Raw genomic sequence first — 19,193 nt, 5'->3', positions numbered from 1 at the left:
TTTTTGGTTTGATTTTAAAAAGGGGCTATCATGAATGTTAGCATATGAATATTACATGAATGGATATTTCAGAAATGCTCCTAGAAAGTTAATGCTTTTAAGTGTTTTTTTCCCAGGTAGTTTTGTTTTCCTAATAAAACTTTTAAAACCCAGGCTCGTCCAAGCTCGCATTAATTATAAAGTAGAGGAGTCCATATAAAGAGAGATTCAAAACATTTCAACAGACTATAATATAGACAGTGAACAGCAGTTCTCCATTTTGAATATAAAATAGCCATGATTTCTATTGTATTACTGACTATACCTTATCTCATTTACCTTGCATATATGAGAGTTATATGACTATTAGTAAATTAATCCTGGCAGTCGAACAATTTATTTTGAAGAAATCTGGCTATACTGGTTGTGAGTGTTTGAGAGAGAGAGCACTCACATGATTTTTTTCCTTAAATTCTTTTGGAAAACCATCCAACTAGAGTTTTATCTTAAAAATTATGATTTGGATATTGTGAATAACCAAATATTGCTTTCTTTAAGAAAATACATAAACATAGTTGATAATTTTTCTACTTTAAAATATTCTTCAGTTTGTCTACCTATTAATTTTTGGAAGATTTAGATGGAAACTAGGCAAAAGGAATTAAGCAACCTCGCTTTCTGCAAAATTAGTGGTTGTAAAACTAAGAAAAGACTAGTCAGTCTAAAGAGATGAGGATTGGAGCAAACCTAGGTTTATTCTTAACCTATATTACCCAGGGCTTTGGTTAACATGATGATCACCTTTACTCAGCTCTTTTTCCCCCAGCCAGGGAGAACAGCCCTGGTACATGAAAGTCCCTTTCATTTATATTATAAATTAGTAATGCCTGCTGAGAACGATACTACATTTAAATAAAGTTTATTAGGAACAATTAAAAATGTTAATGTTAGGGCACACCTACTGTCTGTGGGCACAAATGAGTTAGTCCCTCCTGCCACTGCCCCAGGGCCATACCACCTAGAGTTCCATAATGCAAGAAGCAGCTTCATCCGAAATCTGTGCCTACAGTTTTGAGATTTTGCCCTTGTGATTTTTGGTTATGTGGTTATGGCAAAAGTGACTTAGATGGTGACTGGCCACTGCCGATGTTTGGTAGCCCATGGAGTTGTTCAAGGAAATTGGTCGTGTCCTGTTAATCACAGCTGGTGAAGTCTACCCCAACGTTACTGTTTTCTCACGCTTGGATTAAGGGTGTTGTTCAATTATTGGTAGTGGCTCCAACATGAGCTTACCTTTAGTTTCACATACAGCTTCTGGCTTACCTTTCCATTTCAGGATTCCAAAATAGGAACAAAATTCAGATATTGAATCCATGTCAAATTCTTTAGAGCAATGGTTTTTGAAACTCTTATTTGAAACCACTCTGTTTTCTCCAAAGTGTGTTTATTAATGTTTGCCTGTCCTGACGGGTAGCCAAACAGGGATCTAGGTTGCAGCTCCTTATGAGAATCTAATGCCTGAAATCTGAGGTGGAGCTGAGGCAGTGATACTAGCCCTGGGGAGCAGCTGCAAATGCAGATTATCACTGGCAGAGAGGTTTGACTGCACAATAAATGTAATGTGCTTGAATCATCTGGAAACCATACACCCACCCCCAATTTGTGGAAAAATTGTCTTCCATGAAACCAGTCCCTGGTACCAAAAAGTTTGGGGTCCGCTCTTCTAAAGAATCTGTCTCTCCCCATTGATCTTTAATTTAGACTGACTTTTGAACTGTTTGTAGTAGGCCACAGATGGAAGTATTGTGTGATTTAGAGCTACATCTTTGGAGCCAGGCTGATGGTTTCAAAGCTTGCCCCTCCACTCAGCTGTGGGACCTTGGGAAAGCCCATTTTTTTAAATCTTTAAAAATGGGGTAATATTATTATCTATTATGGGATTATTTTGAAGATTACCTAAATAAATAGATGTGAAGTGCTTGGAACAGCACCTGACACATAGTAAGTACTCAATAAATATTAGCACTTATTAGTATTATACACTCATCTACTTGACTCAAACTCTCAGCAGTTAGTGGTGATTATGCTTTGGAGTCAATGACTCTAACTAAGGACATACCCCTGCAAGAGCAGCTCTGAGGAAGACACTCCTGCATAGCATGTAGACTTAATTCAACCAGGCTGTGGGCATCTGGGCTGACTGATTTCTCCTGCTCATCAAAACTGCCTCCCAGAGTGAGGTGTGTGCTGCTGGAGGAGAGAAGAGTGGACCCTGTTACCTGAGCCCAGGCATCTCACTCTTGCAGGCTTATCAGCAGCCCCTGGCCTGAGAATGGAATCCAGACCTCCTGGAGGGGCCTGGGCGCTTCACTTATCTTGATCATGACTTCCAGCATTGTGTCTGCCGTGGGCTCCCTCTGCTGGTCCATCTAGCATGTATGCAAATCTGTGGAATAACAGCTTTTAAAAATTCAGTTTCAGATTTTATGGAAATGTTTGCATAAGAAACGTGTTTGAAAACTTTTTGTATAGGAGTGATACAGATCACATCAGTATTATTCTTTTTTGACATTTGCATTATGAGTTAGGTTTGGAATATATATTTTTTGGTTTGATTTTAAAAAGGGGCTGTCATGACATGCTGAGAAACTTCTTCACAACACAGTTATTGAGAACTGATTATTATGTTTTGTATTCCAAGGTATGATACTAAATATCTTAGAATCCTATTTTAAGAGTCTAAAAAATGTCTGTGATGTGGGACTTAATTAACTCGCAGAGTCTGAAAAGGTCATAGCCTAGACCACTGGGACATTGTTATGTTGAGGGTTTAGTACATGTCAGAAAATAGTACCTGGGATATATTGGATGATTCATTATTTGGGGTTACAGTTTATCGTTAAAATATGCCATGATATCCCTAAAATTGCATTTTAAAATAAGTCTTCTGCTTTGTGTTTTCCTTATGCTGTCTCCTTTCTCCTTTCTGTCTTTCCTTCCCCGCTCTTTGCTACTAGGATCAAACAGCATAAACAGGATAACTGCAAACATGGAAAATGGAGAAAATGAAGGAACAACCAAAATTATTGCACCTTCACCAGTAAAAAGGTCAGTGCAGTTACCTGAAGAAATATATGACTAGATGCTGTCATAAGAATGATTTTTCCTGTTGACAAGGTTAAAAATCTTTTCACTTTGATGATGTTTTTGATCCATGGGTTCCAGTAAATAATCTCTGGGCCAAAAGAATATTAATACTTTAAAATGGCAGTGAAATATAAAACATCAGGACCTGCCTCTGTCCTTTGAAGAAAACGCCCTTTTTGTTACAGCAAGGTGAACTCCCAGAGGTCGTCTGTGGTCTGCATTCTCAGCAGCAAAGTGAAAATTCCATGTGATTCTTAAAAGGGCATGATATAATGGACTAACTCAGAGGGACTTGTGAACTAAAGTAGATGACATTCACGTTTAATGTACTGTGTTCATTACAGTGGTGCACTGAACCGTGGCCCTGGAAAGAGGGTTTATAGCATTGAGAGGCGTTGGAGCCTCAGAAGCCAGGATTGCATATGTATGAAGACTTGTCATGGTCCTCTGCGTCAGTATCCCCAGTGGCATTCCCCAGTGGATAAACCTTCTTTTAATATGTTACATGGATTGTTTCCCTGAAAGCTCGGCCTTGTTCTCTGTTAAGACACTGTTGCAGAGTCATTTTTTCCTATCTCCAATTATGTCCATGGAATGGCACAGGCGTACAATGAGCAGCTTTCATAAGCTCGCTTTCTCCGTAGAGGTGGCCCCCATACATTACGATGTCCAAGCAGTCAGATACGTGACCTGCAAAGACTTCTTAGATCATCAACTCAATCTTCTAGTAGTAAATAATGGTGTCTTCATTCAGCTGGACTGTGGATACTTTGAGGAATGTCGTTGATAGTTTCTCAGCAAGATAATTTTAAGATCTGAAGATTCTTAGAGTTGCAATATTTTACCCAGGGTTTTGCCTGTATTTGTTTAGTTCAGAAACATTTACAGATTATCCTTTTGGAATGAGAAGTTCTTTACCTTTGCATACACTTTAGTTTACTGTGTTTTCTCCTAGTTGGCCTCATAGCTGTGAATAAATAAAGTCAGCTGCATCTCTATGTACAGGGTATGCTTGAGGTATATCCAACGTAAGAGCAGTAATCTTACATGAAATTCAGATCCCAAGCCCTTTTTATTACTAGAATGTTCATGAAGAGTTTCACTGCTTTTGCAGCCACATTCCTGCCGATGATACTGTTACCTGCAGGCTGCCAAATTTTCCTACTCAAGCTTCAGAAGAGAGACAGCTTAGGGAGCTAATGCAGTTAACCCGCCACCCAGGGTTTCATTATTTTTTAACTTTTGTCTTCTCTCTCAGTTCCTCTTTCATCTCCCTATTTCTTTTCTCAGTCTTCCCTTTCTCTTCTTGCTGCTGCTTTCTGATTTATTAAACACATATACTTTCTACTGTCGTATTAGATATCTGCCATATTTATTATTTTTCCTAATTTCAAAAGGTAAGCTTTTTCCTTGGGAGTTGGATCTTCAGAAATTTTTAACCTTTATAAAAATAATACATTTTTCATATATAAAACCTGCTTACTATACTAGTACTATAAGTGACATGCCTTTGTCAGATATATAATTTTATAGGTTTATATTAATTCCTACATGGATATAGTATGCTGGGGTGCAAATTTATTTTCTTTTTTTGACCTTGTCATTTTTCCTCTCTCCTCTTTGTTGGCTGTTTATAACAGAATTCTGCTATGATCGTATTCTAAAACAATTATATAGAGGATTCCTTAGAAAGCCAGGGTTTAAAGTGGATTGGGCACTAACTGTTCTATCTTTATCTGAGGCTAAGACTCCCCAGGAAGTGAGAGGTGACACATCCCTCCCCCACTGTGGACTGAAGGCTTCTGATGAGTCCCTTCCTCTGTGTCTCCCCATGTGTTTCTAAAACAATTTGTTGGGATTGAATAACAACTCAGTTGTATTTACCTTCTTAGGGCAGAAAGATGATACTAGGTCAGGAAATAGCATTTGAAAGTCTTTCCGATTTGGAAGGCTGAAGCCGAGATGTGGCGGAAGCCGGGGGAAGGTCAGTTTGGGAAGAGCTGACTGACCTGCACGGATTCAGAGCCGGGCCAGAGAGGGAGCCAGCCTCGTGAGCCGGGCTTCCTTCTCAGCTCGCTGCTTTTCTTGGCTCAATGGCTGCCCTTGCTTCGTATCCTACAGGTGGACCCTCTTTGACGTTTCTTAACAGTTGATGAAACTGGCTTCTGTTGCCTTAAAGCAATAAAACTAGAAAGAAAGAAGGGGGAAGGACCCAAAGGTGCTTGTTGGAGACATATTTTCTAGGCGGCCACCTCATGTTCTTTTTGGAGTCACAGGTGTAAATAAGCAAATAAACACATTTTAAGATTTGTTAAGTAGTTTTCTTTGAGAAATAAGTATGTGAGTTTACTTTCATTTTCTAGTTGATTTATTTTCCATACTTTTTTTTTTTTAATTAAAGCTTTAAGAAAGCAAAGAATGAAAACAGCCCTGATACCCAAAGAAGCAAGTCTCATGTACCGTGGGAAGAAAATGGCCCCCGGAGGTAAAGGGGATCATTGTTTGTATAAAGGAGAACAGGAGGAGAGGGGTTGGCAGTTGCAGCTCACTGAATAAAGGAATCCTGCTGCCGTGTGGCTGGTCACAGCTAGCAGTGGACGTGGCAGTCAGGGTTCTAAATCAGCGTGACTGGGCGGGGTGGGAAATTTCATGAATGGAAATCAGCAGTCTCTGTTCCTTAATGTGAAACTTTTTCCTGGAAAAACAAAAGGGAAATCTAATGAATGTTAAGAAATTACCTGAAAGGTCATTATAATAGGTTAGAGTGAGATAATATAACTGAAAACTCTAAATGACTTATTAATGATAATTCCCCCGTTTCACAGTTCTCGTAAAAACTTTAGGTGAAAATGACAGCTGATGAATAGTGATGGTAGAAGACCTTTATTCCTAAAACTATGGCTATCTTTAGCTTCTTTCTGTTTACAACTACTAAACCAGTGACAGACCTGCATTACAACTTACTAGTATTGTTGTGGTTCCAAATATCACTACCTAGGGGTTCAAATTCTAGCTCTGCCACTTTCTAGACCCTTTACTTGGGCCACTTTATTAAGTATTCTGTATTTCCATTTTTTCTGTTAAATGACTGTCATAATTGTACCTTAATGCTGAAGGTTGATATGAGAATTAACTGAGATGGTGAATATAAAGCCTTTAGCTCAGTCAGTGCTTAGCAAGTGGTAGGTTCATTATAATTGTGAATTGTGGTTATTATCATCGTGTGTATTCATTTCTTACTATTGAAGGCCAGTGAGACAAATCCATTCCTGCAACATAATGACTTTTATTGTTTGATTTTATCAGATCTTACCTCTCTTTTCTTTCAATAAATGTTGTCAGTGAAGAGAACCAGGTGCCTGTGCTGCATGTGCCCCTAGATCTGGGTTGGGGTGTCTGCTCCTCCAGCCCTCTGTGGGCTCTGGTTGACTGTTCCTCTTTCACTGCAGCGGACTCTACAACTCTCCCAATGACCGCACCAAGTCACCAAAGTTCCCCTATACGCGTCGCCGAAACCCCTCCTGTGGAAGTGACAATGACTCTGTACAGCCAATGAGGAGAAGGTGAGCTGAACAGAACCTGCCCTCCCCCCCCCTTTTTTTTTTTTTAGCTTTCAATGGAAAGTTTGGGTCCTAGGCATGTTTTATATAACAGATAATTCTCATAATGTCATTATTATTTTTCTTCCCAAGATAACTGGAAGCTTATTCTTTTTGGAATAAAATAAGCATTTATCTTAAATAGCCAGCATTTTGGAGAACAATTTCATGAAGTATTGATGGGAACTTGCTTTCTGTATTTTAATTAAGACTAAGTTAAAAAATGTGTACATGATGTATATATAAACATGTATATTATATAGTATATATAATACACAGTATAATTAACATATATTAATATATAAAAGGTATGAGATGTTTCTTCCTGGGAAGACAAAAGCACGTTTAAAGATAAGCCTTCTCAGTTGAATCTGAGTGCTGTGTCCTCCAGACTAGTACTGTTCATAAGTCCAAGTAATACCCCTTTCAAAGCATGGAGAAAATCAATCCTGTTGCATTTCAACTAACAGGTGAGAATGTTTGTGGGGATTATATTTGTGTATGTGTGGCTAAATTTTGTTAAAATAAGACCTTATCCAGAAGTTTTGGACTCTACAGAACAGTCTGGGCAATGAGACAGGTACAGAGAGGAAGACCTAGAAATGACTTAGCAGTGAAATTCGTTTCACTCCTATATGATAGGGACTGTGTTTTACTGTGGGCATCCACATAATTGGTACCATATAAATGACTTTTATAATTTGAAGAAGTTCAGGTCATGATGTCACATAACCATTGATACTCTTTTTATACACACTGTGGATTTGGAAGCAGAGCCTTTCTCTCTCCTATATGGTTGTTCATACTCACTTGCTGGTCCTTCCTCGTTTGATCCCTTCTGCTTCTGCCAGTTTCCCAGAGTCTTGTCCCCCAGCTTTCTCAAACCACGTCCAGTTTCACTGAAATCCTTTGATGGCTAAGGAGAGAGAGGTCTACATCACCTTCACCTGATAGGATTGAGAAAGGAGGCTAGATCAGGACCAAGAGGGATTAGATAGAATAATGGAGTAATGGTTGGCGTTTGGTCTTGACCATGTTCCAAGTACTAAGCAAAATGCTTGCTATATAATATCTCATTTGATCCTGATAATAACCACATGGGAATTGGCATTTGCACTGTTCGGTCATGAGGCATTTTTAGCAGAGAGGCATTAAGCAGGGAATTGGTGCAAAGTATGAGTGGGATGGAAGGCACAAAAGGCAGAGAGTGGTATAACCCAGAGATCTGGCCTCTGTTACTGCTCCTGGAGGAACACAAGGAGAGAAGGGGGTATTACCCAGAGACCAGAAGCTGCTTCTACCTTTGAGATGGCACTCCTGAGCCTTGTTTGCTGCTGATGTTGCTGTTGGCACCATTGCACATGCTAATCAGGGATCACTCTTGCTGCCACCACTGGAGGTACCAACACTATGGCTAAAGCCATGGAACACCCACTTCTCATGAGTATTGACATTGATGCCACAGGTGCTAACAGAAACAAAATCACTTGCCCTTTTTTCCTGCCTTGAAATCTTACTGGAGTGCTCTCTAACTGGAACCCAGCTGGCAAGGGAGTCCAGGAAAATACAATTTTTAGTCTTCCATTCTTAATGGTAGAGGAGAGATTGTAGATGAGTTGCTAGGGGCTGAGTACCAGTGAAAAATACCTGGCCCAACATCATCATCACTCTTCTACAGAGGAGAAACTGAGGCTCGGGGCGATCACATCTTGTCCTCTGTGGCACATCTAGGATTTGAATCCAGGTCTATGCCTCAGAAAAAAGTGGAGATAGTGAACCCTTCTTTAATCAAGGGTCTACCTCAGCCTTTACTGAACTTTCTCCTTAGGACCACCCAGGGTTGGTTCAACTTGGAGAGTACTTAAAAGTATTTTTTTAGTGGTATTGCTTTGGTTTTAGTGCATTTGTGTATGTATGTGTATTGAGGGGATGTGGGTGGTGGGAATGTCTAGATATAATAAGAACCTGGCATGTATTACTATTGTTAGATTTTTATAGTTTTTCATCCTTAATTAGTGTAGTTTGTCAGCACTCCCTAAATATTAATAAGATAATTGCATGTGTTGAGCAGATTGTCATTTTTATTTTAATACATTTGAAAATGAACTTACCAAGTTTTGCTAAAATATGCCAAAATTAACATTGTTTTTATCCAAACTAATTGCTTAAAATGGTTTGGAGCATATACATTTACAAATTCAGACTTCTATGCCAAGGTACATTTTCTGCTGGCTTCCGGGAAACACAGAAGTAATTGTGAAGAGTGGATACAGGATCCTTTTATTGGCATAGTCCAGAGGAAAGACGATTTTAACTTACAGGAAGAGGATCTTTTCGCCTGAGCAGCCATAGAGCCTTCTGTCTGCTGCTGTGTGTCACTTAAAGGTCTCTTGCTGGGCATTTGTGTTTTGAGGTGACCAGCCATTATTGCATGTTGGCGTAGAAGAGCTAAAAGCACATTCTTCTCTGTTGCTTTCCACTATAAATGCCCTATAAATGTCCCTGTCCTTGTCATTCTTATTTTGTCTTCACACACATTTACCTTGCCCCTAGGCACAGATCCCTGCATTGCTGGATTCACTCTGACATTTAAAACTGAGCTTTGTCTTCGGCATGGAAACATCTCAAGGACTTAAATTTAATAATAGGAAATTCTATTTTGCTTTGGATGCCAGCATAATATGTTTTGCAATAGATACCAAAATTTCCTATTTTGTCAGTTGTTTGTCATGAGATGGATACAGCTGTCAAATTCTGACTGAGTCTAGAACCGTGGTCCTTAACTTTTTGGGGTGACAGTACACTCCGAGAATCTGACAAAATGTTGGATTCATTCCCTAGGGAGAAAAAGTACATATTTAAATACACATAAACATTTTCATATAATTTTCAAGGTTTATGGAGACTCTGAAGCCTGCTCATTTAAACATTCCTATTCTAGAAGAAGAAAGCCAGCATATTTTCCGGTGGTTCAATACATTTTCATTTCTCAGCTTCCATCTTTATACTCAAAAATGTTTATTTGAGTGCCTGTTGTATACGAGGCAATATGCTAAAGAACACTAGACAAAGTCCCTGTCCTTTAGGTGCTTACAGACCATTAGGAGAGAAATATATGAATGACATAAATACAATTATGACTCGGATATGTTATATGAAGGTGAGTTATGTGGTACTTAGGGGAATTAAAAAAAACTTTTTATTGAAATCCAGCTTGTGTACAGGAGAGAACACATGTCATAAGTGTAACTGCTTGATAAAGTTTTACGAACTAAACGACTGTGTAACTAGCACTATCAGGGGAGGTTTGCTAAGTGCTGAGTCAAGGAGAACAGGGAAGGGTTCCCTGAGGGTTGGACATTTGACCTGGGATCTGAGCTAAAAGTGAGCAAAAAGAAAGGAAAAATCATTCCAGGTAGAGTACAAAAGCCTTGGGATAGAAGGGTGCAGGGAACATTCATGAAAAGGAAAAAAGGCCAATGCTATTCAGGCTCTGAGAATGAACATAAATGTGTTAGAAATAAGCCTGGAGAGAAAGACAGGACCAGACCTTGGCTTTGTTGAGGATTTTGGTCCTTAGACCAGTAGCTTTTATCAATACAAGGGAGTGTAACAACATGACCGCATTTGTGTCTATGAGGCTGACTTTTACTGTCCTTGGAGAAATGGTGGAAGAGGGTAGTAGTGGAAATGGAGACACGAGGCCTCAGGCTACTGCATGAGTCCTAGTGGTAGAGAATGGGAGCTTGGACCAAGGCAGTGATGTAAGGTGGTGGCCGGTTTCCAGAGCCAGTAGGAGGTAAGCTCAGTACGACTGGCAGGATCAGTGTGATGGGCGGAGGAGAGACAGGTGTCAGGAATGAAAGCCAGGCTTGTGCGATTTTATGAGTTCAGGTGCCATGCACAGGAACAGAATCACCAGGACATTACAGGCTTGACAGGGACAACTGTGTGAGTTTCGTTTCTGATATGTCAAATTTATGGTACTTCTGAGATGTCCAAGTGCAGGATTCGCGTGGGTTGTTGGATATAAGTCAGCATCTAGATTAGCTGTCTGGACTGAATTATAAATTTCTTAAATATATTAACTGAAATATGTAATAATGATGAAGCTGTCTAGGTAGTCAGCGGTTCCCAACCTTTTTGGCACCAGGGACCGGTTTCATGGAAGATGGTGTTTCCACAGGGTGGGGAGCGGGGAATAGCAAGTGATGGGGAGCAGCTGTAAATACAGATGACGCTTCGCTCGCTCTCCCGCAGCTCATCTCGTGCTGCGTGGCCTGGTTCCTAACAGGCCCCAGACCAGTACCGGTCTGCAGCCCGGGGGCTGGGGACTGCAGGTATAGATAGAATGCAAAGACAAAGTCAGTGATAGAGCTATGAGAAACTCCAGCATTCGATGGCTTTATTGAAGAGGATTAGCCGGGAAAGGAGACAGAGAATTGTGGCCATAGGAAAAATCAGAAGAGCAAAAATCTGCTTACCAAATTTCTCCCTTCTTTCTTCATTCCCAGAATACTAGAGGCCAGGTTTATATCTCCCAGGCATGAGATTAGAGGATCTCATTCTAAGAAATGGACAGGTACAAGAGAAAAGACCTATGATACTCACTTTCAAAGGATCCTCCAATGAAATGGTTGAAACTGCCCCATATTACAATAGAGCTGTCACTTACCTTGCTCTTCACCATCCAGAGGGCTCCAGTCTTTTCAGCATCTAATGCTTGAATAGGAAGAGAGAGCCATGATCACCTGCATTTGAGGATAGCTTCTATCTGAAAAGACAGAAACTGAAACAGATGGTTATGAGTTGAGTTAGGGGAACTGACAGGAAACAGACAATATAAGAAAGAAAAATTTCTACAACTGTAATTATTATCTTTATAAAATGAAAAACATATCAATGAATTGCCATAAAAGGTTAAGAACCAATGAATATGAGTTCTTAGACTTTAAATTAGTGTGGCAGAATTTAAAATAATCAATAGAAGGTTTAAAAGGTAAAGTTAAGGAAATCTCCAAAATAGAACCAAAAAATCCAAAATAAAACAAATATATGGAAATAAGAATAATAAAATTATCAAACCTAGATATCAAATGTTCAACTAATGATATTTCTAAGAAAAAGGAACAGAGAAAATGTAGGAGATGGAACTATTAAAGAAATAGTACACACCAGGAACAATGGCTCATGCCTGTAATCCTAACACTTTGGGAGGCTGAGGTGGGAGGATTGTTTGAGGCTAGGAATTTGAGATAAGCCTGGACAACATAGTGAGACCTCATCTCTATAAAAGAAATTAAAATCAGCCAGGTGTGGTGGTAGGTGCCTGTAATCCCAGCCACTCGGGAAACTGAGGCAAGAAGATCCCTTGAGCCCAGGAGTTTGAGGGTACAGTGAGCTATGATCACACCACTGCACCCCACACTGTAGCCTGGGTGACAGAGCAAGACTCCATCTCTTAAAAAAAAAAAATACAAGATAGAGAAGAATCCACTAAGCATTTGACATAATAGATTAAAAAACTAAAATTAAATCCATACCAAAATTCATTATTATTAAATTTCAAAACATTATAGATTAAGAGAGAATTCTAAAGACTTGGAGTGGGGAGGGCATATGAGACAGTATCCGTTACAAATGCTGACTAACCAGAATGACATTGAGCTGTTTAACAGCAATATCAGAAGGCAAGGAAGCATTGCCTTCAAAATTCTGGAAGGTTATTTTCAATTTAAAATTCTATGCCCAGATAAACTATACTTGTATATGTAGAATAGAAACATTTTAGGCCTCAAAGAAGTGTGCCTGCCATGTGCATTTTCTCTGTTAGCAACTGAAAAACACATTCTACCAAGACAAGTAGCCATCAGACCTGGAAATACGGAATTCATCATACAAAGAAGCAAGAGGAATTCCCCGGGTCATGGTGAAGAGAGTTAATCAAAAGGACATCTGTGCAGAAGCGCTGGAGAGCGGGAGGTCTGGACATGAGCAGGAGGGCAGAGGGCGCAGGAGGGATGTAAGTGGAACTTGCAGGTTACCTGAGTATCCATCCATAGCAGGAGGGGTTTTGCAGTTCTCTCAGAGTTTACATGAAGAATTTGTGATAAGGAAAAGAATACTAAGCAAGCGACATATGTATGTAGAAAACTAAGCAATCATCCTCTCTCAGAAAATTTAAAACCTATAAAAGAATGGAATTGTATTCCTAGATCACTATTTAGATCATCTGTGAACAATATTTACATAATTGTGTTTATGCTAAATAATTCCTTAACAATTTGATAGAGGGATAGGGACCACATTCCTTGATGTGTGTATGTTGTGGGAAGTGGGAGAACGTGAGGCCTAGCGGTGGCGTTAAAGAGCCACACCCAGCCCCATCAGAGTGGGAAGGCACTAGGTGATAGATGCTTAGGGAGTGGAGCATGGGCGCAGACGCCTCTCTCAAGAAGTTTGGCTTTGAAGGAGAAGAGGGACGGCTGGGCAGAAGTTGAGTAGGGAGGTGGAGTCAGAGTAGGTCTGTTTTTGTCTAAGTGGGAGAGGCTTGAAAACGTTAATAGCTTGTAAAAACCATTTTCCGGAAGGGCAAGTTGAATATATGTGAGGGGTGGAAGGGTAGTTAGTGAAAGTCATTGAGAAGATTTGAAGTGATGGGACCCCATATAGCACAGGTGGAGGGACTGACCTTAGTCGTAAGGATAGATCCATAGATAACAGAGAGGGAGATGCTGGTAAGTTTTTATTTTTGGTAGCAGGAAGATGAAAGAGTTCCATCTGATGGCTACTTTTTCCTTTGGAAGGAGAAAACAAAGTCATGCTGAAACAGAGGTGCCATGGGTCAGAGAGGTGCAGGGTGAAGAGTTTGAAACCACTTTGTGCTTAGGTCAGAGAAAGGTGGTAGGATTGCTGACCGTGTTGTGGCCTCACTTGAGGTTCGCGAATGTGGATTTGTAGTGTAATTAATATGCCTCTTTTATGTGACTCCTCCCAACACTGCTCAGCCAGCTGTTGAGGGCTGGTCCGGAGAACCTGCCTGGTTGGGTTCACCCATGCATGCGGTTTTGCTAAAAAGATGGAATGGAAAACGGAGTTGGGGGAGGCATTGTGTACTGGTATGTGTGTTATTGAAATGATGGGCTAGAAAATCTAAGCTGAGTAAAGGGGACAGCGAAGAGAGGTGAGGAGCTGGTGGAAAGTAGCAAGGTCAGGAGACAGTCCTACTGGGGTCAAAGGAAGGGAAGAATGGAAATAGTTGAATAAGCAATAACAATAGCAGCTTACTTTATTGAGTGCTAACAGTGGCTCAGGTCCTACTCTATGTGTTTTAAGTATATTTATTTTATCCTTTAAAGGAGGTTCTGTTAAAACTGAAGCATTGAATGGAGAAGTAAATTGTTTAAATCACACACATCATCAGTGAAGGAGAGGAGATTAGATTCACATTCAGGTTTTCTGGCTCCAGAGCCTACACTTTTAACCAGGATGCCCCTTTGAAGCTGTTTGGAGGTAAACAGGAAGTGGTAAACAGGTAAACAGGAAGTGTTTGGAGGTGGTTACAGATGATAAAGTCCAAAGTGTGACCATGATGTAGACTGCTGAGCTGCAGTGGAAGAGGTTATTGGAAAAGAGAGAAAGGAACTTCGGGGCCAGGGTATTGGAAAGGGTATCCGAGTGAGAGCTGATGTCAGATTATGGCAGAGATTGGCTTGGCGGATCGCAGACCTGCAGCTACAGACTAACCCCATCACCGGGTGAATGGAATTCAGACTGCAGCCCCCACTAGACTGAGGCTGGTGGTGGTACGTTATATTTCTGGGACCTGTCGTAGGGTTGGGCATATATGTGTGACTTAAATGTGCGATGAATGGACAAATATAAAACAGATACGCATTAACTGAAGTGACACTCATTTTGGTGTGCTTTCCTTGGCCTGTTGATAATTTTCTGTTTTCTTTAATGTCTTCATTTATTTGTTTTTCATAGGAAAGCCCATAACAGTGGTGAAGACTCAGATCTAAAGCAAAGGAGGAGGTAAAAAACAACAAAATTGGAAAGAGAGTCAGAGAGGAGGAGGAAGGTTTAGCAGATTAGCAATACTCAGAGTGCTCAGAGTTGAGACAAGAGTGGGCGGATTTTTTTTTTCTTTCAGAAATCAATTTTGGCTTCAGCTGATTCTCAGTCTTCCATTCTGTTGCATCCTTAGACATTTCTCTTTTTTCTGCTCCTTCGTGTCTCAGAGGAGCCGTCTCAGTTACCTATTGCCATATTATAACCCACTCCCAAACTTGATGGCTTGAAGCAACAGCAGCCACGTTTATCTTGTATAACTGTCAATTGAGCAGGAAGGTTTTTAGCTAGTCTTGCTCAGGGTCTCATGAGGCTGTGGTTAGTTGGCAGCTCAGGCTGTGTTATCCAGGGGCCTTTCTCATGTTGGCATTTGGCAGAATGGCTGGAGGCCTGGGACCTCGCTACATGGTCTCTCCACGTGGCTAGACTAGGCTTCTTTAGATGTTGGTTGGGAGGAAGCAGAAGCTAGCAGTCCAATAAGGGGTAGTGTTGGAACTGGCAGAGTATCACTTCCACCTCATTCGTTTGGTAAAATAAGTCACAGGACCAGTGTAAATTCAAGGGCTAGGGAAATAAACTCTCAATGGGGTAGGGTGTGTGACAAGACTCTGCATCCATATTTAGTCCACCATGGGTGCTTATAGCTTTGCCACGTCAGAGTTCTGTTGAAAGTAATTGATTTTGTGGTCCTTTTTGGGAACATGGTGACGTTTGCCTTCATCTGCTTTCATATTTCCCCTGTGTTACTATTTTCCTGAGCTGTAGACTCATTCAGATGTCTTTGTTCAGAAACACTGAATGGGCGAGGTATAGTACAGCTCTTTATGTTTAGATAAGTAATTTTATTGCAAAATTAATTCCAAAGAACCAATTTGAACCTTTCTGAAATTTTTTGTCATAAACATTTTTTTTTTCTCTTTTGTCTTATCATTTTGTCTTCAGGTCGCGTTCGCGCTGTAACACAAGCAGTGGTAGCGAATCAGAAAATTCTAACAGAGAACACCGGAAAAAGAGGAACAGGTAATATCTGAATATCATAATTAACTGGCATTCTGAAATCAGAGGCTGTCATTGGCGGTAGAAGCTGTGTATCCTGTATATTGGTAAGCCTGGTTTTCTCATCTGTGTTGAAGAAGGAATCTGATGCTATTTTGAAGCACTTAGTTCAGTTTCTTATCTTTACAATAAGATGATTAAACAGTTTGACAGTGAGGTTTCTTCGTGTTTAAAAAAAAAGATAATTCCATATTTAGCTACAATCTGTAGTGAATTTTTCTAAGGCTGGTAAGAAAGTTTACCATTTGTAGAGAGATGTCTGCCCTGAACTTTTAACGTAGTATTACTGTTATTTTATGCAACCCAAAATGAGAGACTCGTTCCATAGATTGCACAGTTTCAGGCTCATGTATGTATACATGCTAATTTGTGTTTACATTCATGCCAGGCACCCACAGGTGAGTAAATGCAGTCAGTTAATATCTGTAAGGCACATTTTTAAGAGCTTATTAAAAACTTTGTTAATAACATGTAATCAGTATTATTGGGGGCTTAATGTATTAATCAGTTCTCCCTAGTTCCAGAATATTTATCTGAAAAGAACAAATACATGTGATTAATGAAAAGAGTACCAGGTAGGGAGTTAGATTTGGTTGCCAGTTTCTAATTCAGTGGTTCTCAACTGGGGAAATTTTGTCATCCCCATCCCCTCCCTGAAACGTTTGGCAACGTCCGGGGACATTCTTTTATTGTTGTGATTGGGTGGGTTGCGGGATTACAATAAGCCAGGGATACTGTCAAATATCCTACAACCCATGGGACAGCTCCTGACAACAAAGAAGTATCAAGTACAAAAACGTGTCAGTGGTGCCGTTGTTGAGAAACCTCTTTTCACCTAACGTGGAACCCTGGCCTGGTTGCTTTACTATTTTGGGTCATCTTTGTCTCTTCTGTAAAATGAGGAAGTTGGATTAGATAATCTCCAAAGTCCTTTAGTGCTTGGAGCCCTTGTGCTAGGCACAGATTGAATCGGCCACCCTCCCCTACTCTAAAGACTGTGTAATAATAGTGCAGACAGCATTGTGAGAGTGGACCATTTTCTTAGCAAAGCTCTCTCTGTGGAGCTTTCTTACGGGGTAGAATTACACTAGATAGATGTGGGATCTCAATGTGTTATGACACCTTTCTCAAGGAAATGATTTCAGTTTCTTCATCAGTAAAAACCCAAGTGTACAAGCTCTCCCTTAGGTACCGTCTTCCTGCTCTAAAATTTAATATTTCTACACAAACAACACAAAGCAAGAAAATCTTTTTTTCTATTTAAAACTTCTTGATCAAACCAGCATCTTAACACATCTATTTCTGTTTTTACTTGATGTATTCTAAATTATGCTCATCGATGCACTATTTTCAATTATTCAGAAGGTGGCTCATTTAAAAACAGCATCTTTTGGGGCCAGAAGTACTCAGAGCGACATTTGCTGTTGAAAATGAAACGCTGGTGAAAGTTGCCATCAGATCTTTAAATTGCTCATTACTGATCTGCTTGTGCTGGCTTTAGTGTTCCTTGTAGGTGTTTTCTCCCTTAAGAGTTTCTTCCTCCTCCTCCTCCATGGGCAGATTTTTAGATTGGCTTTCTTCATACTGTGTTGGAAGTGCGTTTTAGAATGACAATGGTTCTGACTATTTAAATGCTAATACACTTTGTAAGGCTAGTAATGAGAAATAGCTTTCAAAACACACTCTGACACATTTCATGAGAAGGATCCAACAGGGTTTCACAGCCGTTTATTTTACCTGGATAAATACTGCCATAGGGTTACATAAGTTGCCTGCGTCTTTAGAAGATGAGGTCTAGAGTCTAGCTCTCAAGAGCATAGCAAAAAGTAGACAGAGGGAGAAATATGTATTTGGGTTCTGGTCCCCACTTCTGCAAATTCTGGTGCAGCAGGTGACAGTATGCAGAGAAAGATGGTGCAAAAGCATTGCGCTGCCTCCGGGCACTGCTCGCCCACTATGCTATGCTACTGCCAACCCCGCAATCCCATTATTAGCCTTTTAAATTTTGCCAGAACCTACTCGTTCCATATCAGGACGCATAGGTCTGAGTATTTAAACTGCAGTTTCTGTAATAGTTATAACACCTGAGATGACAGAGTCCTTATTTCTCCCTCAGTTTCTCTACTTACATCCTCATCCCCCTCTCCGTCCTCTTGCCTCCCTCTTCGTGCCGTCTATGCCCATTATCTCCCCTACCCAGTTTCTTTCTCTCCCCTAGGCTTCTTTCCCGCACTTCCTTCTTTCCATCTGTTTTCTCCGAATTCTGTCTCTGCTGAGGAACCAATGGTGTGTCACAAAATAATCTGAGGATTTCAGTCAGGGTCTTGGTTTTGCCATGTGCTGATATTTGATATTGGGCAACTCATTCAGCCAATTCAGATCTCAGTTTTCTTGTCTCGACAGTGGGGGTGGGGTGTATAGCAACTGATCTAATTTATTGAACGAGTTACTGTAAAGAAGAAAATCTAAGAGGTGAGAGTGCTGTTGGGTATAGAGCCACACAGTCCTATACTCGGTTCTGGAGTTACTGCCTCCTCTTCACCTGTCCTCTCCTCCACCCCTCGTCCAGCCATTTTTACTTTTCTTTTGGTCTGGTCTTCCATTCTCCCACCTTTCCTAATTTTACACATTTAGTTATTTTTACACCAGGCATTCATGGGTAAGTTTTAGGGGTCTCATAACGCCACGAAATTGTATGAAGAATGGTGTGGGGTTCAAGTGCACAATTTTCTACAGGGTCTGTAGCTTTTATCAGATTCTTAAGGGGGTGTTTATATGACCTCCGAAAAGTTACGAAATACTCATTGAGATCTAAACAGTAAAGGATAGGTTGGTATTGGGAAATTAAATGGTGTTTCAGTTCCCTGGTAGGATTAAAAACTAAAATGCTTAAACTTTGCTTAGTGATTACTTACTTTGCTCTTGCAAACCATTGTGAAACAGTTGGTGCAATTAAGTTCATCACATTGGGAGCCTACCTAGCACAAGGCACTATACAGTTAATAACCTGTGTGAATATTAGATAGTATTCATTTTTACTGGTTGGAGGTTTGAATCTTGTCCCTGAGATGGAAGTGTCAGCCAGCTTCTCTATAGGTTTGAGCTAATGGGCCATGCCCTGCATTTTTTCTGGGGTGTATGCTGAAGGAGGACCTAGGAACTAGACTTAGCAGAGCGAAACTTTTCGTAAACCAGCTTTCCCTGAAAATACCTTGAGCTTAGTAAAATATCCTTGACATTCAAAGAAAGCGATCTGCAAAATATCCCTTGTGCTATTGATAAGAATCAGTAGTCCTTTGAGCATTCACTGGGGAGAATCTCTGGATTACTCAGTTGTTC

General features: G+C 40.3%; 1 protein-coding gene across 1 annotated transcript in view; it reads left to right on the top strand.

Moving 5' to 3' along the window:
• EPB41L4A (erythrocyte membrane protein band 4.1 like 4A) overlaps positions 1-19,193 on the top strand; it is a 311,568-nt gene that overhangs the window by 264,785 nt on the left and 27,590 nt on the right. Inside the window, exons 13-17 of the mRNA XM_012659525.1 lie at positions 2,997-3,087; positions 5,528-5,611; positions 6,576-6,689; positions 14,715-14,762; positions 15,741-15,818. Coding sequence (XP_012514979.1) covers positions 2,997-3,087; positions 5,528-5,611; positions 6,576-6,689; positions 14,715-14,762; positions 15,741-15,818 — 415 coding nt within the window. The remainder of the gene's footprint in view (positions 1-2,996; positions 3,088-5,527; positions 5,612-6,575; positions 6,690-14,714; positions 14,763-15,740; positions 15,819-19,193) is intronic.

The sequence above is a fragment of the Propithecus coquereli genome, unplaced genomic scaffold (genome assembly GCF_000956105.1).
Source record: "Propithecus coquereli isolate 6110/MARCELLA unplaced genomic scaffold, Pcoq_1.0 Scaffold62, whole genome shotgun sequence".
In the NCBI taxonomy this organism is placed as follows: Eukaryota; Metazoa; Chordata; class Mammalia; order Primates; family Indriidae; genus Propithecus; species Propithecus coquereli.
This window is presented reverse-complemented; position numbering and strand designations above follow the sequence as displayed.